This window comes from Sebastes umbrosus, chromosome 8 (genome assembly GCF_015220745.1).
Source record: "Sebastes umbrosus isolate fSebUmb1 chromosome 8, fSebUmb1.pri, whole genome shotgun sequence".
In the NCBI taxonomy this organism is placed as follows: Eukaryota; Metazoa; Chordata; class Actinopteri; order Perciformes; family Sebastidae; genus Sebastes; species Sebastes umbrosus.
The window spans coordinates 25080643-25105587 of record NC_051276.1 but is presented as its reverse complement, the minus strand read 5'-3'; the positions used below and the strand labels follow the sequence as shown (position 1 = coordinate 25105587).

At 39.2% G+C, this 24945-nt stretch overlaps 1 protein-coding gene across 1 annotated transcript; it reads right to left on the bottom strand.

Moving 5' to 3' along the window:
• Positions 1–185: 185 nt before the first annotated feature.
• Positions 186–24633, bottom strand: npffr2a (neuropeptide FF receptor 2a). Its single transcript, XM_037776872.1, has 4 exons — positions 24001–24633; positions 15220–15554; positions 7978–8077; positions 186–2330 (listed from the first exon to the last, which is right to left on the bottom strand). The coding sequence occupies exons 2-4, from the start codon at positions 15545–15547 to the stop codon at positions 1478–1480; spliced, it is 1281 nt and encodes a 426-aa protein (XP_037632800.1). The 5' UTR covers positions 15548–15554; positions 24001–24633; the 3' UTR covers positions 186–1477.
• Between the last annotated feature and the right edge of the window lie 312 nt (positions 24634–24945).

The window sequence follows — 24945 nt, the reverse complement described above, 5'->3', positions numbered from 1 at the left end:
GGCAAACTGCAGCCCAACAGGCAACAACAGCTGTCAGTGTGTCAGTGTGCTGACTTGACTATGACTTGCCCCAAACTGCATGTGATTATCATAAAGTGGGCATGTCTGTAAAGGGGAGACTCGTGGGTACCCATAGAACCCATTTTCATTCACATATCTTGAGGTCAGAGGTCAAGGGACCCCTTTGAAAATTGCTATGATAGTTTTTATGGACAAAATTTAGCGCAAGTTTGGAGTGTTATTTATGCTCCTTCCCAACAAAGGAGCGTCAAAGAAATGAGTGCCGTTAAAACGAATTTGTGATAACGCTTCATTAACGCATTAACTTTGACAGCGCTAGTAAATACAAAGTATAGTTATATAAGTAGTGTAAAAAGCTGTACAACAATTTACTTTGCAAGCCTCAGACCCACTAAAGACTGAGTTATATCACCATGGTTTCATTTTAATTATTAAGGTTAAAAAGTATGGTTATGGTTCAGAGGTAGGTGGGCTCTCTGTAGTCTGTTAGACATGCTGCTGTCACAATGATCTAACAAAGTAGAAGCCTTGGCCGGCTGCTTAAGGTCAGCATTCCTCTCTAGAGTTTTGTTTTCTGACATATAATACAATTCTGTAAAAAGCCTTTGTGCTGTATGACCATGGTCACAGGTACCTGAAAGAGTGTTACTACAACATGATTCATCATGAACTTGATTCGATGTTGCAGCCCTTTGACTTTTAAGTCTTATTTAAAAGCTTGTACATCAGTTTCACAGGCCACAGAGGTTTACCTATTCAAGGTTTATAAGTAAGTACTTCTAATTCTCAATAGTAGTGAATAATACACTAATGCAAGTCCATCTAATGGGCCAAGCTACAACACTGTTAAATGATAAATTAGTTTTGTCAAAGTGACTTTACTTTTGAAATCTGCTCTGCAGACATCCTAGTACATACATGTTTGATGCATCTTTATACATTTATACATACAGGTTATATAAGGTATGTCATGGAGCAGGACAGTAGCCTGTTATCAATGCATTATCAACCGATCCCAATCGACAAATGATGCGCTGTCCATCGAGATTGTTTTCCCTTTGTTAATAATTCCAACAGCACAACCTGCTTCCATGGCACAATATGTGCAAACATACAGTGTGGCTTAAAGGTGATAAGGAAAGGTTAACAAATTGGTAATTTAAATGTTTGTTTCAGACATGTATTTATTTCAGGAGCAAACACTGTGAGGTAGTTTGCTGCAGCACAGTCAAAGGACTGCTTCACATGTCATTTTATACAGTTTTGTCCTTTTTTTCCTTTGCCTATTTTTTTTCAGTCAGTGTTGAAATTGCCTCGGACGAATTAAACGCCAGCTTCAAAAACCTACTCAGCTGAGACTTGAGCTGCAGTTTACTGGCGTTTAGTGTAGGAATTACATTTGAGTTTTATTGAACACCTTTGCTTATCACCTAGAAGATTATTTCTATGTGTCTCCTCAAATAGACACTGCAGTCACACCCCCACTGCTGCAAGATGCCTTCTCCAGGTCCTCCATGACCAAGTCCTGTTCAGTGACATGGTTGAGTCGCCTGGAAGTGGTCTTATCTAGGCTGTTGAGAGAAATAGGCTCTAGGGACGTCTGTGCATTGTTAGCGGGGAGCACAGAGTTTCCCTGCAGCCTGTGCGAGTAGGTTTTCCTCCGCTGTCCGTCCGCCGTGCACAGGCTGAACTTGAACACAGCTTGAAATCCTCTGCGGAAATTCTCATTGAAGAAACCGTAGATGATGGGGTTGACGCTGCTGTTGAAGAACGCTAGCCAGTGGGCAAAGGGGTAAATGTAAATGTTGATGATTCTGTACTGCTGCTCAGTCAGGCTGGCATAGTCGCTCAGCATCATGAGAGTCCACAGAGGTAGCCAGGAAAGGATGAAAAGCAAAGCAACTATTAGAAGCATTTTAATCACCCTTTGCTTCTTCTTTGACACAGTGTGGCGGTTGTCGTGGCCCGGCTTTCCTCCCGTTGGAACCGCTGTTTTGAAAAGCGTAATTCCAATCCGGGCGTACATGATCACGATGAGGGAAAGAGGAGCAAGGTAGATATTAGCAAACAGGACAGTAGTGTAGATCTTCCTCATCTCCTGGTTTGGCCAGTTCTCTCTGCACCAATAAAACGGGCTCGTTTTGTTGTCATAGCCCAGTAACACCCGAATGGTTTGCTCCTTGGTCACTTGTAGCATCACACCAGAGGGACACATAATGGATATGGCCAGAACCCAGATAATGACTATTATCAAGGTTGCTGTGGATATGGTCAGCTTTTGCTTGAATGGGTAGACAATGCATCTGAATCTGCAAAAACAAACAAAAGAGGACTGGATCAGGAAGATGCACGTAGACATTTAACCTGCTTTCAGAAATATATTTTCCATAGGAAATTGAGTGACAGCAGAGAACATTTACTTTAAGGGGGCACATCATGAAAAACTCACATTTTCAGTGCTTGTGCTCATACAATTGGGTACCTGGAGTGCCTTCCAACCCACAAACTGTGAAATAAGACAACCCAGTCAGTTTTTTGTGGGCTGCCTAGATCAGAAAACATGTGATTCAACAAGCCATTCAGATTTGGCTCCCCTTCCTTTGTCACATGCAGGCTCATTAGTAGGGCTGGGAATCACCAGAGGCCCCACGATAGGATATTATCACAACACATAAGTCACAATATGATCTTATTGCGTTTTTTTAACATTTTACAATATGCTGAGTATTGGGATAAGATATATTGTGATTTATTACCTTTTTTGAACTGCAAATTTTGCATTTTGTCAACATCTGTTTTACCTAAAAAGATAGAGTTTTCACTCGGTTCATCTCAGTGTTTTAATTTACATATCTTGAGGTCAGAGGTCAAGAGATCCTTTTGAAAATGGCCGTGCCAGTTTTTCCTTGCCAAAATTTAGCACAACTTTGAAGCGTTATTTAATGTTCTTCCCGACAAGTCAACATCACATGGTTGGTACCAGTCGATTCCTCAGGTTTAGTTTCATATGATACCAGTAACTTCACTCTAGCTTTAAGAAGGAGCCCGCTACAACCTCAGTATAGTTTGCTAGTATGTCGTGGTTGGTACCAATGGATTCCTTTTAGGTTTTGTAGTTTTATATGATACCAGTATCACTACAACCTCCGAAAAATCAATTACGTTATTGCGTTAAAGAAATTTGTGACGTTAAAACGAATTTGCATTAACGCATTATCGCGATACTTTGCTGTATCGTTTTTTTACCTACTCATTAGCATATACTGCCCCCCCAACTACCTTTGCAAAGGTGCACCATATTTTTCTCGCAACCCAATCAGAGCAGACTGGGCTTTTTCATGAGGGGGGCTGAAAGAGACAGGCGATAAAACGGAGTGTTTCAGACAGACAGTATGAGAAAAATGTTTTTTGAACATTAAAGCATGTAAACATGTTCTAGTAGAAACCCCAAATACAAGTATGAAACTGAAAATGAGCATGATATGTCCCCTTTAAAATGGCACGGCATGATATGATTAGAGTTACTGTAATTCATAAGGTCACAAATCAAGGCTCTATTCACATGGAGGGGCTGTTGTCAGGAAACTCTCGGTCATACGTATAAAGGGCACATGCAAAAAATAGATTTGCTGTTCAATATTTATTAAATAACAAAGAAGAATGAAAAGAAAGCAAATATGCAAACAAATTGATTCAGAGAATTACAAATACTGTATGACTGCTGCTCATACTCTGTGTGGTAGAGTAATGGTCAGCGTTCAATAATAGAACATTGACGTCACTGTTCGTGCTTAATTCCCTTTTTCCTCCCTGTAGAGTTCAATTTGTACTGAAGATCAATTTCAAAACAATTGGGGCATAATTAACTCAGCTCCCTTTTATTGATGTACCGTCGTGATTCACAGCTTTATTGGCGGGAAATAATAATATAGATATGTAATATCCGCAGCACTGCTTTCTTAGCTTCGGGGGTTCAAAAAAACTAAAATCAATCTGTAATGATCTTTAAATTAGACCAGAAGGCTACTGTACATTTTGATATTTATGAATCAGCTGATAATAGGCGTGCTCTCTTCATATTTCCATCTGCATGGACAGCAGTGTCTCCCTGCAGCCTGTGACAGTCCAGCCAGCAGCAGTGTGAGGCTGACCTCTCTTCTGTAAGCTGTGACTGCTCTTGGGGTGGCTAATATGTTTTTTGGCCTTCCTTTTGAAGTCAAACCCATCTTTTTTTTTATTATTATTTCTGTCACATTGCAGAGCTGAAAACATGTATGACTAAACACATCAGTGACCCTTTGGCCAATCTTCTTCTTTTGATTTTTTGAAATGCCAGTGCTGAAGCCTTCAAAAAAGGTTCTGCCCTTTATCTTCAGGCTCTTTTCTCACCAGCCATGCATTGTCTGAGACAATACGTTTTTTAAAATGCATAACTTTCGCTACGTTTATTCCTGGTGTCCACAGTACTCTGATGTTTTAGAACCCTTAAAAAGGAGACATTTGATAACGCAGCATACCTCGTTTTATTTTGAAAACTCCGGGGTTGGGTTTTATATCTACCATACACTAGGAGACTTTGAAAAGACTTTTAAAAGACTGAAGTCTGATGCCCTCTAACATCTAAAGACAATGTGTCTTAAGTCACAGAGTTTTTAGTCACAGACTAACTGCTGAACTCCGTGCATCCCTGAATCAGCAATCACTTTTTATTCATCTATTTATTGTCCGAATAAATCATAATTAATAGACATGATTCCATACAATATGACTCATTGAAGAATATCTATTTGTGATCTATGTTGGTATGTTTTGCTTTCGTAGTCAACAGCATCACAAAATAAATATTACTTTTGTAATCTCCATCAAAAAACAGGAATCCAGACTAAAAGTTTAACAAACATTCAGATTCAGAAGGATGTATCAGGCGTATGAAACTCCTGCCTTCAAAATCTTACTCGAATAAAACTACAAAAGTATCAGCAAAATGTACTATATATTACAAGTACTCATTATGCAGCAGAATGGCCCCACTCAAAGTTATAGTGATATTAAAGGGTCATTATCACTGATAAGTGAATGTATAAGAGGCCTTTTAATGTTGTAGGTGGTCTTTTTATTGTATAATCAGAAAACAGAAATACTCAAGTGCAATTAGTTGTAGCTTATTTGAATAAATACACTTAGTTATGTTTTACACTTATGTTATGCTTTCAAAAATATTGCCGCTGCTTAAAAAACTCCTTACCATTGTAAGAAAAAAGCTACTGTGCAGCTGCAGTCGTGTGATGTACACAGACGAGTTTAGACACGGGGGAAAAAACACATTTTGACAGATTTGTCACTTTTTGGCTGCAGATCAGTTTGAAACCTTCCAGGGGGATGATTGGAAATCATTACAGCTTAGACAGAAGTGGCGACTACCATGTTGGGAGGCGGATTGACTTGAGCTCTCACTGAGAGAGAATCTTGTGATTGTCAACAGACGCATGCAGAGACATCCAGACAGATCGATTTCTGAATGACTGTTGTTGGTTTTAGTGTTGAAGTTAAACAGTAAAGGAAAAGGGGGATTTTGTTGGTCAAACCTCTGTCATCCCAACATAATATTTAGAATAAAGGTATGATAGATGCAGTCAGGCTGTTCTCATACATGGTTAGTAGCTATACCTATGAAAACGAATGCACTGTAATTCATATATATCCAACGAAATCACTTTGAATGTATTCCACGTAATTGTAAACCAGGAAGTATTAAGAGCGACAAATCACACGTTGGGAGGACTGGATGAGTGAGTCAAAAAACGCCGGACTTTCACCCATGAGACCAGAAGTCAATGTGGATTTATTTGTCACGTAACTTCCGTACTCAAGTAATGCCACTTCCATAGTTATTTTTATCCCCAACGTTGACTTATTTGTCACGTAACTACTGTACTTAAACCTGCAGTAGGCAGAATGTTTTTGGCATCATTGGGCAAAAATTCCATAATAACTTTTCAGCATATTGTAATTCAAGTGTTCTCAGAGATGACTAGACTTCTGCACCTCCTCATGGCTCTGTTTTCAGGCTTTAAAATAATGTAGCCTGTGACGGGAGACTATGACCAATCACAGGTCATTTCAGAGAGAGAGAGAGAGAGAGCGTTCCTGTTGGCTGTTCATTCAACGGAGGCAGCTGTCAGTCACTCTCGAACTCCGATCAAACAGTCAAACTAGGCAGTTTGCTCCGGCTGGTGGACGGGGCTTGCTATTTCCTCAACAGATCTCAACATGGCTGCCGGGTCACAAACTTTCTCATTTTACAGCTAAACAGTACAGAAATAGGCATAGCAGTAACAGAATATTGATTCATATTTGATCAGCGCTGCCTAGTTGGACCGTATGATCGAGTTTGCGAGTGATTGACAGCTGCTCAGAGACGGCAGGCTCCAGATCAGCTCTGATTGGTTGTTTTCCTCCGGTCTGTGAAATCTTGCAGATGCCATTAGGAGCACCAGAGGAACATGATTTTTTTAGTTTACCTGTCTCATGCACTACTATCAGGATATAGTGACCGTTTTATAAAAAAATACTTGTTTTAATCATATTTGCTCCATTTCTACCCACTGCTGCTTTAAGTAATGCCACTTCCGTAGTTATTTTAACCCAAACATTGACTTATTTGTTACATAACTTCCGTGTTTAAGTAACGCCACTTCTTTAGTTATTTTAACCCAAACCACAGTCTTTTCCTAACTAAGTAGTTTTGTTGCCTAAACCTAACCAAGTTGTTTCCTGTGAAGGTGGGGGTTTATTTTGAAAAGACTGTATGCATGTAACGAGCGGAAATTGACACGTGTTGCTGGACATTTGTAGGACGACGTACAAAAAATGAGGAATAACTTTTTGTAACATTTTACAAACTGTTGTCTGAAGATACGTTGATGCAGTAGTTAAAATCTGGCTTATCTGTGCATTAATACACCGGCCAAAAGGGCAGACAAGAGAGCCTTCTATCTCCTCATTCCTTCAAATCATCTAAACATGTGACTGATAGATGTAAGGTGACTTTGACTTTTGGGTGTCAAAGCATTTCAAACTCTGTCCTTTCCAGAGGCGCAGACACCCTCCAGTGATTTAAAATTGTGACAGCGACGTCACTGCATGTCTAGTCTCTGAGCACCAGCCAATGATAAAATACCAGCTCTGTCATTCTTCCAGCTCAGAGAGCCGTTATAGCTTCTCTGGATGTGTTTGAATTTCCCCAGTGTACGATTCTGCAACCTCCTCCTATGGTTTATAAAGTGATTAAGGCAGATTAGGAGCCAGCTGGTGTCATCTCCATGAAAAGCAATTAGGGGATCCAGCATGATCGTTCAAAAGAGGACAAGTACCAGATAATGATGAGAAAGCTGTACAACCTGGAAAAGGGCTGGAAAATAGCGTAAAATGGCCAAAGTACAAGTGACTTGATTTTGTGCTGATTTGTTCTGACATTTTGGCTATTTTCTCATGAACTATTTAAGTTACTTGTATTAAACATCTGTATTTTGATGCAGAGCTGGAGTCAGATGTAGATTAAAAACTAGATTTTTTCAAAATAATGATAAAAAAAAATCTAATATTTGAATTCTTATCAAATTAATTTAAAACAAATCTGAAAATGCTCTATCCATCTGACCCATTGCCGTCCCTGTTGCTGAGGGTAAGCTAGGGAATAGTTCTCTTTGCTAACACAAAGTGAAGAAAACCGTGCTACGGATGGTTTATGTGAACCTTGAGTTTAAAATATTTTATCACAAATGAATAGGATTGTGCAGCCGTTCATGTTCTCTGAGTGGTTCATGGTTTTGTCTGTTTTCTTTTGCACATAAAGCACTTTTATTGGGGTGAAATTCAAGTTTGAAAGGTGCTGGGGAAAGGAAATGCACTGTTATATTTATATTTAGCAGTAGTAGTAAAATACAGCCACCATACCTGTCAACAGCAATAGCAACCAGAGTGAAGACGGATGCTGACACGGAGATCCCTTGAACCATGCCGCTCATTTTGCACACCAGGCTTCCAAAAGGCCATCCTGTTGACAGGAGAGATGCATTCAGCTGATTTACAGCTATGACAACACGTTGTGACAGAACAGTTCATGTATGAATTCAGACCGCCTCAAACACATTCACAACCACAAACACGTCCAAGTACAGGGGAGCTGAAGGGATAGCCTTAATATCTTTAGGGTGAACAATCCCTTTTTTAGCGGTACTTAATCGGGGCAGCTGGTGACTAGTAGCAGAGATGCTGACAGTGTAGCTATCTTATTATAAGTATATCAGACTGTCATCAGTATAGCATCTGTAACCCGTCCTTGTGCTTAATTTCCATACACTTTTATAATGAAGGTTGACTGGAGTTCATAGCAGTGGTTATTAATTGTATGAGTGAGGTAGAAATTAATCAGGAAATTAAGATGTTGGTTGTTACAGCAAGGGAGATAACATTTTAATTATAAAATGTTAATTTTAAAATACTGGTTCATCCCTTTTTAAAAGAAGGATTTGTTGGGCAACAGATGCAAAGCTGGATGAGAGTTTATGTTGAAGTTCTTCTCTGCATTTTTTCCTTAGCATACAAATAATCCAAGGTTAAAGGAAGGTTAAAGACAGAAGACAAACATGTAAAGACAAATACCTTTTGGGGTTCATTTATTGTCACACAATGTTGCACAACGAAATACAAGCTGCAGTCATTTTATGCTACATAAGAAACAAAACCAATTTATTTATTTTTTTATGGTTGAGTAGCCTATGGAGGATGGTCATTGGTCATCGCTGACCTTCAGATTATAGATGACCAAGAGGCTTAAAGGTGGAGAAATAATGATTTATGGGTTAATAAATTATGTTGGTGCGTTGGCATCGAGCTCAGCTCTTGAAACTATCTCTGTGACAAACACAGCAAAGAGTGCAGCTCAGTCTGCTTGACATAGGATGTTTTTTACACTTCCATCTCTACAAGACTTCCTGATCTTAGTGCTGTTAGGTGTGATGATGCACGGACTAGATAATAGGATGGTGAAAGTAACAAATAACTGAAATGCTCCTTCGTTTTTTCTTTATACTGTTATTTTCTAGGGAACATGCAGCGCTTTGTTCCGTTTGTCTGTACTTTGTTCCTGTTTGTATCATGTTAAAAGGCAAATAGCTTTTTAATTGTTCGTCAAGGCTGAAACCTCCACTTACAGCTGAGCCAGACTCCGTTGACAGAAAACACTAATTACCACAGCCTGAGGCTCTGACGGATCTTGAACTGCCTACCAACTTGTCTACCAATGTCTTGTATCACAATCCACAGGGATCGTCCACGATCTTTTTTTTTTTCCAAGAACACTATTACTAACTACTTCACATATGTACCGATCCTTTGTTATAAGTTTCTCAGACTGTTTCTAAAAACAATTGAGCTGTTAGTATTTACATCCATAAAAAAAAGCAAAAGGTTGCAAATACTAACAGGTTAACGCAACACTGATGCAACTCACGTGTTATTTATGATGCAGAAGTTGTGTAATAATGCCATCTCATTATCCACAATAGCCTTAAAAGCAAATTAATCGTTGTTGAGGTGATATGGAGAACACTCTTGGGTGACATTGTCGCTTTCATCTCCTCCTCGTGATGCTTCTTTCACATGGTTCACAAATTGCAAGGGGCCATAAGCATTGATGCAGATGACTACACCACCATTATGGTCCATTAAAGCATTATGCGCTGCAAACATCCGAATGTTGCATTAGATGAAAGCTTCCTTTGAGATACAATGGCAAATTGCTAGTTGTCCAGTCTTAAAAAAGATACTCAGAGGCCAAACAAGAGGCTCATATTACTGCAGCCAGACAGACAACATAGCGACAGAAAGCTGCACATAACGCTCTGAGTAACTGATCTATCAACTGGAGTTTTCATTAACAGATCATAAACACACACAGAGGCGGAGAGACACACACATCACATCACTGCTAAACATGTCCAGAGGATATTTAAATTGAACTGAAGTCTAGAAAATGCATTTTGAACCAACACTTGTCCCTCTGACTGGTGTGCTGTATTCAGCTGTACACTCAGCATCACTGTGATTCAGCACCCGGTCAAACATCATTGGCTGTCTGAGTGTCCCACTCCCTGCCGGTGAAATGCATCGCACAGCATGAGGCTGTCATCACAAAGCTTCCTGCGAGCAATGCCGGTCAAGTCAAGTCAAGTCACGTTATTTGTATAGCACCTTTTTAAAGCAACTGGAGTTGACCAAAGTGCTGTACAAGTTAAAGTGAACAGCAAGTAAAATATCATCACCAAAGCAACAAAACAACAGTAGGTTGCAATGGAAAAATACAAGGCAATATTATAATAAGTGCACAAATCTGAAACAAAATAAAACTTATATTGCAATTTATAAAATACTAAAACTAGGGCTGTCAGTCGATTCAAATATTTAATCACGATTAATCGCATGATTGCCTAGTTAATCTCAATTAATCGAACATTTTGTATTAGTTCAAAATGTACCTTAAAGGGAGATTTGTCAAGTATTTAATACTCTTATCAACATGGAAGTGGGCAAATATGCTGCCTTATGTAAATGTATGTATATATTTATTATTGGAAATTAAATAACAACACAAAACAATGACAAATATTGCCCAGAAACCCTCACAGGTACTGCATTTAGCATACAAAAATGTGATCAAATCATAACATGGCAAACTGCAGCCCAACAGGCAACAACAGCTGTCAGTGTGTCAGTGTGCTGACTTGACTATGACTTGCCCCAAACTGCATGTGATTATCATAAAGTGGGCATGTCTGTAAAGGGCAGACTCGTGGGTACCCATAGAACCCATTTTCATTCACATATCTTGGCGTCAGAGGTCAAGGGACCCCTTTGAAAATGGCCATGCCAGTTTTTCGTCGCCAAAGTTTATGTTGTATCACTCTAGCTTTAAAGCAGAAGAGATTGTTGCTTTAATGCGTTAAAGAAAGGCGTTAAAGAAAGGGGTAAAGAAAAGTGTTATCACTACTCTGTACCAAATGCAAGTGAGATTAAGAGGACTGGCCAACACCAGGTACAGTGAGTTGCAGTAATCTAACCTGGTAGACTGTGATGAGCTCTTCTGTTTCTTGTGCCTTTCTGCAAAGTCTGACTAGACTTAACCTTTGCAGGCACCACTTTGGTCTGTTACTCCCACCACTCTGCTCACATGTGAGAAGTGCTACTCTGATTTCTTTGCTTCCTGCAGGCTCTGCTTTCACAGCAAAAGAGTGCAGTTTTTTTTTTTATGTGTATGATCTTTGGCTTCTTGGTGTCCTCCCCGAGGAAGGTCCTCCTTCCCTTGTTGCTCAGTTTGGTTGGATGATCAGCTGTAGGAAGAATCAGAGTATACCTCTATATCGTTGAGTGCCAGTCAACTGGAATGACTTCTGTAATGTGTGCCTCTCCACTAGGATACACCACATAACACACTTGGGTGGGCAAAATGTCCAACAAATTACCGTACAATAGACTGCAGCACATAGCAAACTACTGAAGCTCTTAATGTTCCTTTTGAAAGTCTCCTCAAGGCACGTTTTAGTATAAAAATACTCTCTTTTATAATAATAATTTGTCTGTTTTCCACAATTTTCTTCTTTCAATAGCTAGTTAAAAAAAAATCTTAAAAGCACATCTACTTTTTCTCACTAATTGAAAAAAACAGAATGTATGAATATGTGCATATTTTTGTTCCAGCTACTGGACAAAACATGCCTCAATTCTTAGTGTTTGAGCACTGGAGATGTCAAGTTTCCACATCACACTAGTAAGATTCATACTGGGCTATGATTGGCTTCCAAACTAGTTGCGATGTCACAAAATCATCTCTAAGTACACACCTTAATCTGTGATTTGAGGTGGGAACAGAGAAACTTCAGCAGATGATGTGAAAGCAACCTTCTAGTGTCAAACTCTGCTCATAAATCATTCTGCACAGTGAAGCTCAAACATCCAAACAAGCCAACAAGAAAAAATACACATTTTCAAGAGGGTGACTTTAAGTCATTCATGCTTCTGGTTTTCTGTATGCTATTCTTGTCATGCTGTGCACTACATTCAATTTGCTGATGCTTTTGTCCGAAGCTACTCACAATAAGTGTATCAATCTTGGTAAGAACATGAGCTAGATGTCATCAAAATTGGAAGTGCATCCCTCTCAAACACGCAATTGAAAGCATGTTCAGTGATACAGTACAAGGGCCTATTATGATGCCTGTTGATTCTTTCAGTGCCCTTTTGCAAGAGGAACAAATGTTGAGTAGCAACGTGAGCAGAGCTGCGGGTTACAGAAGTAATTTTCCTATTGTTAATTTGCATTTTAATATTTTTAACCTAAATGTTCAGCAACATGGAAACACAAACAATTCAATTTAAAGGATTCCTATTGGTGGCATCTGATTTGTTGAACATTGTGAGGAAGAGATGGAGTAAATAAATAAGTTAAAAATAACAAACAGCAAAAATCAGCACAATCCTGACTGCTATCGGTATTTTAAATCTCATATCAGATCAACCCTAATCAAATATTATTTTAAATTTCCTCCTAATGAAGCCTACGGTGCTTTGATAAAATCCCACTGCTTCTCTCCAGATCGATGCCTTTCTGATTGTGTTTAACGGTGTCTGCACTGACAAGCTGTGGCTCTCATGGGACTTTAAACAGACACATGCTGTCTTTTGATTTGAGTCAAGATAAACAGTTATATCGGCCACAGCTGATCCGTTAGCATCATCAGCAGGTAAAAATTCCTTTCCTACTGATATTGTGTAGTCCGAACCAGCCACAAGGCATTTTCATTTTTACATTTACGGACCATAGTATGACTTCATTTTACACCTCAGAGGACAACAGTTATTTGCGGGTAAAAAAATTAAATCGAGAACAAGACCACAATATTAACAGTGAAGCAGATTTTGGTCACTGGTGTCTTCTCGTTCTCCGCCAAACAGATTTTTTGTAATAAACACATTTTGATTGTGATAATCTATTGCAAAGCTGATAAGCTTTCATACTTGTTTACTTCTGGTAGCTGCAAGCTGTCCATAATATTTTTGTCCCTTTGCCAGCTGGATTTCCCCAAACTCCGTGTCAGGGTCTGACGTGTTCCTGATTCAGACAATAACGACTGATTACTCTGTTTTTTGCTGCTCTTGTTAAGAGGAGATATCTGTATTATTTGTTGTAGTATTACCTATTGAATCATAGTACCCACTATAAAATGATGGAGGTGAATAAGGCACTTCAGTTGATCCACAGTCACTGTAATCACAGCTATTGTCATTCAATTGACATTGTTATGATTAACAAAAGAGACGTGCTCGCAGGCTTTATTTTGTTAGTATTTTCAAGCGGACTCTCCACATTGAGTAAGGTCCAAATCAATCTCCTTTCAAAGAAGTTCCAAGTTAATTGTCCTCTGAAAATTGATGCTCATGATTTCAGTCAGTTGAGAGGATCCTCCTGAATTATTATGTTTGTTTTTTATTGTTTTAAAAACTGAAAAGATGAAGCCATTGCACCTTCCGTTGACAGCCTATATGAAGATCTGAACTGTCAGCCACTATCACTCGCTCCTGTGAGATTTGTATCATCGTGAGCCAAATGTCAAGTCCAATCAGCACAACGTGTAAAAAGCCCTGTTCGTATTCATGCATGCAGGGAAGGCTGTCTGACTCGTCCATGACCAATTACAATCCCAACTCCTCTGAGCCTTCTTCACTTTTGAACACCACAGGCTGTTAATAAAACAGTAGGTCATTCCGTGATCGTCTCAAGGTTCATGTTGCGTGAGATGTCCTCCAAGGACCTCTTAGTAGTCCATATCAATACAACTTTAAACTGAAAAACAAAGACAGCCCTGCAGAGAATTGAATAACACGAGTGGTTAGGGATTAGGGAACAAGGTTAATCAAAGGATTGACAGTGCTAATAGCCCCGTGAAGCTGTGATGACATACCAAAAAGGTTGTTTGGAGGAAAAAATGGATAAACTGCTTTGCCACGTAGATCATTACACATTGTGGGGCAAAAAAATGTAAAGATAGACCTGAGGGTTGCGACAGAAGAAAATTAAAATGGTTTATTCTCTGTACTGTAGCCATGTTTATGAAATCTCAGACTCAGCTCACCAGGCTCAGCTCAAACTTAACTCAACTTTCATTACTCAAAGCTGGACTTTGTCACATTTACTTCAACATCCAGTTGTACTTTGTCACCTTCAACTGCTCTTAAACGAAGTTACCGTTCAAGCCTCATGCCATCAGGTTATTTATTATATTTTCCCACGAGTCTCCCCTATACAGACATGCCCACTTTATGATAATCACATGCAGTTAGGGGCAAGTCATAGTCAAATCAGCACACTGACACACTGACAGCTGTTGTTGCCTGTTGGGCTTGAGTTTTCCACGTTATGATTTCAGCATATTTTTTATGCTAAATGCAGTACCTGTGAGGGTTTCTGGACAATATTTGTCATTATTTTGTGTTAATTGATTTCCATTAATAAATATATACATACATTTGCATAAAGCAGCATATTTACCCACTCCCATGTTGATAATAGTATTAAATACTTGACAAATCTCCCTTTTAAGGTACATTTTGACCAGATAAAAAATGTGTGATTAATTGCGATTAATCATGGACAATCATGCGATTGACAGCCCAGGCCTAGTCTTTACCAAATGTAATGGCAATGAATCCATCCTATAGTTGTTGAGACATTTCCATCAAAATAACAGCCTGCTGGTGGCCCTAGAGGAAAAGTTGGGAGATCACCAAAGTAATTAGGATTCATTGTCTTGGTACCATGAATGTCTTAACCAAATTTCATGTAAATCCACCTAAAAGTTGTTGAGATTGGGTTACAGTTTTTGAAGTGTCTTCTCATGAGATTAAACGTTGAACAATTTGACCTGTTGGCGACACCAGATGAAATGTCAGGGGATCAAAGTTATACGGATTCATCCTTCCAAAGTTCACAGCCATTCATACAATATGTGTTGAGATATTTCAGTGGAAAGTTTTGAAACAACCAACTGACTGACAACACAACCAGCTTTGCTAAAAAAATCCTTGTTTTGACACAAGATAAACAACACCACATTGAAAGCTTCAAATTACTGTCCCGCTCACCTGTAATTATGTTGTCGAGAAGTGTTGTGGGCATGCAGAATATCCCCACCAGGAGGTCACTCACAGCAAGGTTTAAGATGAACAAGTTGGTGACAGTCCGCATGTTTTTGCTCCGCAGCACGATGAAACAAACCACTCCATTTCCCACCATGCACACGAGGAAGATGAGCAGATAGGACACGATGAAGATGGCTGCTGTGGACGGCTGATGCAGGTAAAATCCAACATAGGTGATGTTGTTCCTGGGTATGACGAACTCCACAGAGGAGTTGTAAAACGTCCAGTTGTCATACAGTTGAGTCGAGTTGTTCTCAAGTCCTTCGTTCATTTTAAACCTGAAACATGAAAGATGACAACATGGTGAATCAGTTTACTTTAGCAATAATGAAGGAAAAAAAATCAACCTAAGATTCAGGAAATAATGGAAACTAGACACCATTGACAAAATGCTTAGTATGTGTAATCAGGTTAAATTAATTACATTGAAAAAATATATCTAACATAAAGAAGTGGAGAGAAATGTATATTGAAGCTTGAGGCTGCATTTAAACTATTTTTGAGGCAGCGGAAACAAGCTGTAAACACAACACTGACATCACCCCATAAGGTTGATTTTGGCAAACGTGTTAGCAAACAGTTGTACACCAGTGTTAGAGGTGTGGACATTTCGAAATGATTCTGCATTGATGCAGTGACAGGACATAATTGGGAGTTTGGTTTCATTTCAGCTCAGTGTGAAGAGAGTTTGAGCTGAGAGACGGCACTCTGCAGTCGGCTAACTTGTCTCTCTCTCGCTGTTGTTCTGGTGGGAGATGCAATGATGTAAACGAAGCAAGAGTAGAAGAGCAAGAAACAGTAACTAACTGAAGTCTGCTAGCGGCTGGGTTAATTCATGCAGTGTAAAATGTCAAAAGTCATAGGCATGCAGTTAGTGCCCTGTCTTAGAGCTTCTCTGTGAAAACCTTATTTTAGTAGATAACAACACACTTGTAATGCACTGCAGAAGGATTTATGTTCTCTTTTTGTAATGTTTATTGGTGCCTTCAAATGAAACTCGTGAAGTCGTGCACACAATATGCTTGGAGTTCAAATAATGAAGTCGTGAGAACACCGCTGCTAAGCAACGGCAATATTAACTTTACTGCTGGCGTCTAGAAGCCACAGAGGCTAACAGTTTGATAAGCTATCAGGTGGTTAACATAATACAGTAATTACAAAGGCATAATGACAGAGGAAAAAGATGAGGCCGTTGGGAATATCAACATTTTCATCAGACATATTATAAAATTACGAAGAAAAACAATTTACAAGACTAAATTTAATTCATATTAACTTATTGTGCACCAAAAAATGTACTTCCATGGCCTCTGCCATTTCTGACAAAGTCAACAAACACGTCACAACTCGTAAGCTCAGAGCTTTCAGAAGCTTAACTTGGGAGTCATGTTTGTGCCCACCTGATGAATTCAAAGTCCAATATTCACAGCTGACTGGAAACAACCGATTTAGATATAGAATGTAAGGATAAACTAAAACGGTGAAGTCGTGGGCAGTAAAACCAAAACAATGAGCTAAAAGATACTAAAATACTCTGGAGAGCTGAGGAGAACTGCAGAGTTGAGAGATAACTCACCATGAGAGAACCCTTTGACATTACATCATTACGTCATTTGACCCAATGGTGATATTAAAATTAACCTAACTAAATTATTAAGTAGTGCAGCTGATTTTAGTTACAGTACATGTACTGTATGGCGTAGTCCCATCGTTTCCATTTATATGTAGAGTGTGCATAATTCATTCACTAATGCTTGCATGGAAATCGCAGCCTCATCTCTTCACCGTAGAAGTACCGTATATCTCAGAACAGTGACAAGTTAATGCCAAACATTAAATGATCAAGCACCCATTAAGACAATATGACATGTTCTTAATCAATGTGTTCGGAAAAGAGGAGAAAGCCATTCGGTAGAGCAAATCCAGCAGGACCTTTTCAAGCAAATCAGGCTGCAGTGGCTGCTTTACATGAGAGGAGACGTAACAGACCTGAGGCCAGAAAGTTAACAGTCTATAAAAAAGTGGCATTACAGAGGACTGACTTCAGCAAAGAGATGCATGAAAAAAGAGTTCCATCTTTGTGCAATAATGATGAAGTTCAGAAAAGAGCAATGATTGAAATGAAGCATTGCTCTTTGTGCTCTAACATCAGTCTGTGATGTTCAGTGTTTCAGACTTGACTATATTTCATGATGGAGTGCTGTTGGCGTTCCTGCTTACCCTCAGCCGCCCTCATCTACTTCTACTTAAGTTTGTGATTTTTCTAAATTCCCCGAAATGACTTCAGACAGCCTCAGAGAAGGGGCTGTTGTTGCTTGCTGCATACGTGCAGGTTTAGAGAGATCAATAACGGCAGCAGAGTGAGGTTGTTTTGTCCCTTGAGAGAGAACTGAAAGCAGAGAGAGAGACCGATGCTGAAGTCAACGACCGATCCTCAAATGAGAAGAAGGCTGCGGTGCATTTTGGTCTGTCGAATAGAGAAACCAGCGTCTCAGCCTCTTTTTTGATTGATTTCATACTGCTGATTGTTTAATGTCAATGCAAAGTGGTGAGTTTAGACAGAAATCCTTTTGATTCTGACGGTTCGCTTAAAATGGTTGAAATTTAACAAAACAATTATTTTCATCATCGATTAATTTGCCCTCAGGTGACGACTTAAAGTTTCTTGTTTTGTCCAAAGATACTCAGTTTATGATCACATAAGATAAAGTAAGACATCCTTACATTTGAGAAGTTAGAACAAGGGAATGTTTGGCATCTTTCGTTTTCGTTAGCTTAGAATGAGTCTTTATATTTACATAGGGAACGGGTCCTCTTCACGGAGTTCGCCATGTTTCTACAGTAGCCCAGAATGGACAAACCAAACTCTGTTAATTGATGCATAAGTTTATCCATAGAAAATTTTATTTTGATAATTAAATAATCTCTTAAGTCATTCACTGTTTCCAGCTGCGGAAATGTGAGGTTTGTCTGTTTTTTTTATACATTGTAAATTTAGATTTTTGACTGTTTTTTGGAGCTCTGTTAACTTTTGACTGTTTTTGACACATTTGACATGAATTGATTCATCCAAATATTAACATATAGCATTAATTATACCCTCGCGACAATGTAGTCGGGGGTATATAGCGCTCCACGTGTCCGTTTTGGTCTGTCCGTCCTTCCGTCCGTTCGCTTGTCACACTTTTGTTTCCGGAGCAGAACTCGGAAACTATTTAACTTAGGAACTTCAAATTTGGTATGATGGTTGACAGTGTAGTCTAGTTGTGCCTTTTGGGGGTTAGAAGTCCAGGGTGCCCAAAATTGTTGAAATATTTCCAAAAAGGCAAAACCTTTGGCCCTACTTTAGCAGGGGTCAAGCAGTGAGCGGGGGTATATAAGCCATGCTCACTTTTGCCTTGTCTGTTGCAGCCCTAAGTCTAACTATTGACCCTCCTGTTCAAAGTGTTTCCTTTTGCTTATATAACTATTCATATTCCTGTTTCCATGCTGTAAACCAGATCCCATTAAGTGACGGAAGACAGACCTCGTACATTCTTTGTCAGTTTGTTTTAATTGGGTTTCTGTTTATCGCTGGAGGGTTTAGTATGCACCATCAAGCAGTCAAATTGTCCTATGTGTAGATAAATCCAGCAGAACCTCCATTAAAAACTCCCACTTAAGTCCTTTCAGTAATGTGAATACAATTGAAATAGTCAAGTTAATTTTATTCATATAGCCAATATCACAAATGTGCCACGGGGGGCTTTAGAAAGAGTCAACATTCATTGTTATCCAGGAATCTTAAAATGCTGTTTACATCTCACGGTATTGTCTGTAGTCCTTGTCATCTGCTGTCTGACTCTTTAGCTCCACTGGGAACTGACACATTGAGAGAAATAAGTATATGACTATTGTTTACAAGTGGACAATATAATGGGTCCAGAAATGCAAACACCATCCCCCTCCCTGACAGCTGTTTCTTTTGTGCACAAGTGTTTTAAATTGGATTCAGTGCATGTTGTGAAGTCAACAGCAAATAAACAGCTGTGACAAACCTGTGAAATTATAGAGTGGAGCTTTTCATCAGATACGTGTAGCTGTTGTGATTATGAATCCTCCTCATTATGTCTGATTATAACTGCATGTGATCGTGATTGGGTATTTCTTATATGGCAATGCTTGAGAATAAATGGAAGAAAACGTATTTCTGGGCTTTGCTGATGTTTGTGCCTTAAAATATTTCCTTCCTCTGTCACCTTTTCTGACATTTTAACAACCCTTTCTTTATGACTGACCAACAGAAGTGCCTCCAAGTATGAACTATTTTCTGGCTCCAAGTCACTGACTGAGATAAACCTCACAGTTGGCAAATTGCTCTGTAGGCTTACTGCTCCTTTGTTTGTGAGTATGAGCTGAACAAATGTGAATAAAATATGAATGGGCAACTGAAGGCAATGAGGAAGTATAGATTTTGAAAGCTCTTTAATGTGCCATGCCAACCAAACCCTGCAGTTTTAATCTCTTAGTCATAGAACGGCAGATGTGTCCTGGTAGTCTATGAGGATGTTGTTTATCTGTGACTGAGTTAAATGTAGACCTGGCTAAAATTACACACTTTCTGAGATTTTGATTAGAGCTCTTTTTCTCTGAAACTCCAAACAAAGCTTGCTGCATCCTGCGTGCACGTGGTCATGGTGTTTTTCTCAGTTATCTCTTTGCTTTTTCCTGGAAATTCGTCATGTGGGCGATAGGCAGCCAGATAAATCTTATAAAATGGAGGTAATATAACATCTAATGGACTATTGTGTTTTAGTATTCATGGTGAACAATGTTGCCACAGACTTGTAAAATGCTTTTCAGTCTTTCTTCTGCATAAAAAGCCTTAAGAAGAATAATCCTCCAAAAACAATTTGATGCTGTGCTGGTTTCCTGCAGAGACGAGCTCATTTTGCCAAAATGATGCATGAGCTTTTTCTTCTGTTATTTCAGACAGTAATTGGAAGACCAATGCAACCCTAAAATGTGATTTTTGTGTTTTGCGCGTACCCCGAGGATGTGATATACATCCACAATATTCCTCTGGATCAGATTTTGTAGGATGTGTTGAGTGATTGAGACATTTCACCTATTTCTCTTTGTCTGTTGGCCTAAATCTGAACTCTCAGACCTGGGGATGAACCTAGGGTGACAGATTTTAAGACGGCATCTTCCTGATTAAAAACCAAAATCTGATGATTTAGTACTTCACCTGTCTTTACGCCGGTTTAAACTCTCTAAAACTTGCTTTACTTTTATGTTCCTCAGGGTTTGAATAATCTACTAGCGTTAGGGTGCTTATGAATGCTTGTGCTGTATTTGTATGATATAAGCCAATGGTTCCCAACCTTTTTCCCTTTTCTATCATTGAGTAAACTGACGACCACTGACTAAGTGACATATCGGTTCTTGCTCTCTCAGATTGTCAGTCTCTGCAGCTAACTGGAGTGATTCTGGGGTTTGAATGGAAATCATTAGTATCCAGTAAAAGGTCTAAAGGTGGTTTCAGAGGATTTGTCCAGCCTGGGAGGAATGTCATTATCAGGAGACACTCCAGATTCAATGATAATGATGAGCAATCATAAGCAGCATAAGTCAGAAGATGAAGTGGTGGAAGAGCAATGTAAGCTCAATATGTCAGAGAGATCATTGCATCATAACCACTGAGCCAGTAAGCCTTGATCCAGATATGGTCTGGATTAGGATTAATCAGTTTTGCTTAATGAATGAAGGATTTACCATATATCAGACTACTGCAGTATGCAAAAATATTGTGCTGTAGTTGACCAAGCTATCGCAAAATGCAAACAATGAAATGGTCCACAGAAACCATGTTATGTAAAATATCTCAGATGGGACATTTTCTGTTATTGGAGTTTGTTGTTTATTCAGACAAAGATTTACCTGCAGGATAAAGTCTAAAGGGACTCAAACTAAACAGCATAAGTTAAACATGACCCACATGTCAGTTTAACCTCATTAACCAGCCATAAAAGCCTGTTCATGAATAGTCATGAGATGAACTTTACCCTGGGCAGGACTGCAGGCCTGAGAGGCGTCCCTCATGACTCATGTTGACTAAATGTTACAATCAAAACAAAAGACAAAGGCCTCTGTCAACTACAGGCTTCTTATTATGTCATGATGTTATCACACTACTTCACTCTCACTAATATTAGCATCTTAAAATAGATACAGCATGCAGGGCTTGAAGCTAACACTGTCCAGACAACCATGTCTCCTACAAAGTTAACTTCCCATATAACTAAACTGCATTCTCAATTACGTTTTGAGGGAAACGTCTTTTCTCCCGGATTACAGTCGCAGTTTTTAAACATGTGGTTAAAATTGTGAATTAAGACAAAACAAAACAACAACAGCAACAAAACTTCTTGGTTACATTTACTAAAAAACATCATAGTTTGGCTTAAAATGACTACGTTTGTTACAAAATTTAGGTTTTTAGATATATATTTAGATAAATATTTAGATATTTTTCCCAAATTCTGTGTTTTCCGTTTGAATTTTTCTAAATTCTGTCTTTTAGGATTGAAGCACATCAGAAAAAGGGTCTAATCATGTGGTGGGTGAAAGAAATTTCAACAATTCATAAGAAAATATTCAACATTTAATGAATATCAATAAATTTGATGTAATACAACTATTTTTTTTTATCAATGAAAGTGCTTCAATACAGTTATAAAAATAAAACATTCCGTCCTTTTGCAAAATAAAGTGCTCTAAATGTAGCTGTTAGTTTTGAATTCCTCAGGTTTTTGGATGGCTAACAGGAGACCCCTCCCCCAGGTCTCACTTCAATCCCTATCTTGCGCTCTCATTGGCTGTAGCTCCTCAACAGGTGTTAAGGAGGTTAAATAACGCTTAAATTTTGGCGAGGAAAAACTGGCATGGCCATTTTCAAAGGGATCCTTTGACCTCTGACCTCAAGATATGTGAATGAAAATGGGTTCTATGGGTACCCACGAGTCTCCCCTTTACAGACATGCCCACTTTATGATAATCACATGCAGTTTGGGGCAAGTCATAATCAAGTCAGCACACTGACACACTGACAGCTTTTGTTGCCTGTTGGGCTTGAGATTGCCATGTTACGATTTGAGCATATTTTTTATGCTAAATGCAGTACCTGTGAGGGTTTCTTGACAATATTTGTCATTGTTTTGTGTTGGTAATTGATTTCCAATAATAAATATATACATACATTTGCATAAAGCAGCATATTTGCCCAATCCCATGTTGATAAGGGTCTTGAATACTTGACAAATCTCCCTTTTAAGGTACATTTTGAACAGATAAAAAATGTGCGATTGATTTGCGATTAATCACGATTGAATATTTTAATCAGATTGACAGCCCTACCCTCGACACACAATGCAGTTTATATAATTTATATCATAAATAGTTTAAACTGTCCGCTGAAGACACTTTAATAATTCTTCACTTCATCTTTGAGTAATAGAAAATAAAGCACAAATAGGCAACTTCAAATAAACTGAAAAAAAGGGAAGACAGCAGGGACATCCCAGAATATGCAGGTTCACGAGCCCACTACAATCTCCATCCTGCTCTGATACCACTTCATAATTTCTTTGTTACACTGCAGTGTGCTTACAGTTCATATCTCAGTCAATTCCCTTAGATAAGCAATGAAGGTACACATACATGTGTTTTTCAAGGCTACATTGAGCATGCTTGTCATCAGCTTGAAACCCAACAGCTGGCATGTGTCATAATGGAAATGTACAGGGAGAGGATCAGTGTATGTTTAGAGGCATATGCAATAAAATCTCACTCAAGGTCGAGGCATATATTTTATTAAAAGCTATACCGGAGATGATTATTTCAGTATTTTCAAGTTTTTTTTTATTTTTTATTTGTTTTACTGCATTTCTGTCCATCATGCCCCCAGTCTCCCCTCAGCCCCCAATGACCACCATGTAGCTGCGCCTCTGAATTCGCACACAAATATGATTTTTTTATTGATTCACTTCTACCAACAACAAAACGGAGCTGCGCCGGTGGATGAAGGCAAACACCAGAGAATATATGGATGCGTATTTTGTGCCAAAATTGCGCGCGTAAAGCAGGCGCAGCACCTCACACACAGCTGATGTGAAATGAAATGAACGGTTCTCAGGAGTGTTTTGCTTCAGATTGTTCTCCTCTGCTGGAAACTTGACAACAGGATGCCAACTTGAGGGAGCTGACTGTGTGGAAAAAAACACGCATGACTGACTGCTCCTGGACAAAGAGGTGTCTGTGTCCATCCGAGTGGATCTCAGCGCATCAAAGCGGAGAAAGCTGGACAGAGAGCAAGGGGGAGAAAAGGACACCTACGCTTCAGTTGCTGTCCTGAAAGCTCTGTGCCTTGATAGCCTATTATGAGCTCCTAACGAGCTGTGGCTGCAATGGCTCCCAGTCAAACTTCACAATAGTTTTTTAAAATTAATTTGAATGAATGACTTTATTTCGAACATAAAATAAATAAAAACAGATACAAAATAATAACAAACAAAACAACAGTAATAGGGTCCGAAAAGGAGTATAGGTAGAAGTTAAACTTATATTTCCCTACCCCTTTCTCACTTTTCCTTTAATAACTCAGAATGATAATATAATATATACATTTCACCGGTTATGATCCACTGTTTTTGACAGTAAAAGAACGCGTATAAAGTGTCTTACCTTTTGTTTATTTCAAATCAAGCTGGCGACAGACTCCGAGGAAATGAAAAGTAAAAAATGTCCACTTTCCTCTGAGTGAGACATGGGTAGGTCAAAGAGAAGGAAAACACAAAGACAAAAGCATGGAAACAAAAAAAGCGAGTTGAGCTTCGTCAGTGTTCAGTACAGTCCGGTTTCATGTGCGTCGCTGCGAGGCGCTCCAGGATGCTTCATGTGTCTCCAGGATGCTCCAGGATGCGCTCAGTCAGGATGCGCTCAGCCAGGATGCGCTCAGACAGGATGCGCTCAGCCAGGATGCGCTCAGACAGGATGCGCTCAGACAGCCGCTCAGAGCGCAAGTGGAGGATTTCCAGCCGGATCCGTCCGTATTTGATGCGGTGACGTCGAGGGGAGTGAAGGGGGGGTGTGGTGAGAGCTGGATGAACAGCAGACTAATGGTCGAGTGGCATCGTTCCTGATCTCTTCCAGCAGCTGTCTCTGAAATGCCAAAGAGTCGGCTATTTATTTTTTTTTTAAAAACAGGTCTAACGTGATGCTGATTGATGCAGGGCAGGTCACAGATGGTCTGGCGCACTGCTGCTGCACATTTTACTGTATGACTGTAAACACAACTACTGCAGAGACACACTGCTGAGGACAGACACACACACACACACAGACACACACACAGACACAAACACACAGACACTCACACACAAACACACTCACACACAGACACACACACAAACACACGCACACAAACAGACAAGCACACACAGACACACGCACACACACACATTATAATCATGTGGATCAGGTGAGAGTCAAACCTGTGGAAGCCCCAATGTGCAGGAATTAAATAAAACAATTAAATGAGAAATTTGATTAATTTCAAAATGAGTTTAAAAAATTAAATGATAAAATATAGCCCAAAGCAAATAAAACGCATATATTGAAGTTTGAATT

Bases quoted from the DNA above. Each gene is read 5' to 3' on its own strand.
- npffr2a (XM_037776872.1), bottom strand. From the start codon at position 15,547: ATGAACGAAGGACTTGAGAACAACTCGACTCAACTGTATGACAACTGG. The intron at 8,078-15,219 runs GTGAGCGGGACA...TCCTGTCAACAG, and splicing joins TCTCGACAACATAATTACAG to GATGGCCTTTTGGAAGCCTG. The intron at 2,331-7,977 runs GTATGGTGGCTG...TTGTTTTTGCAG, and splicing joins GTTGCTATTGCTGTTGACAG to ATTCAGATGCATTGTCTACC.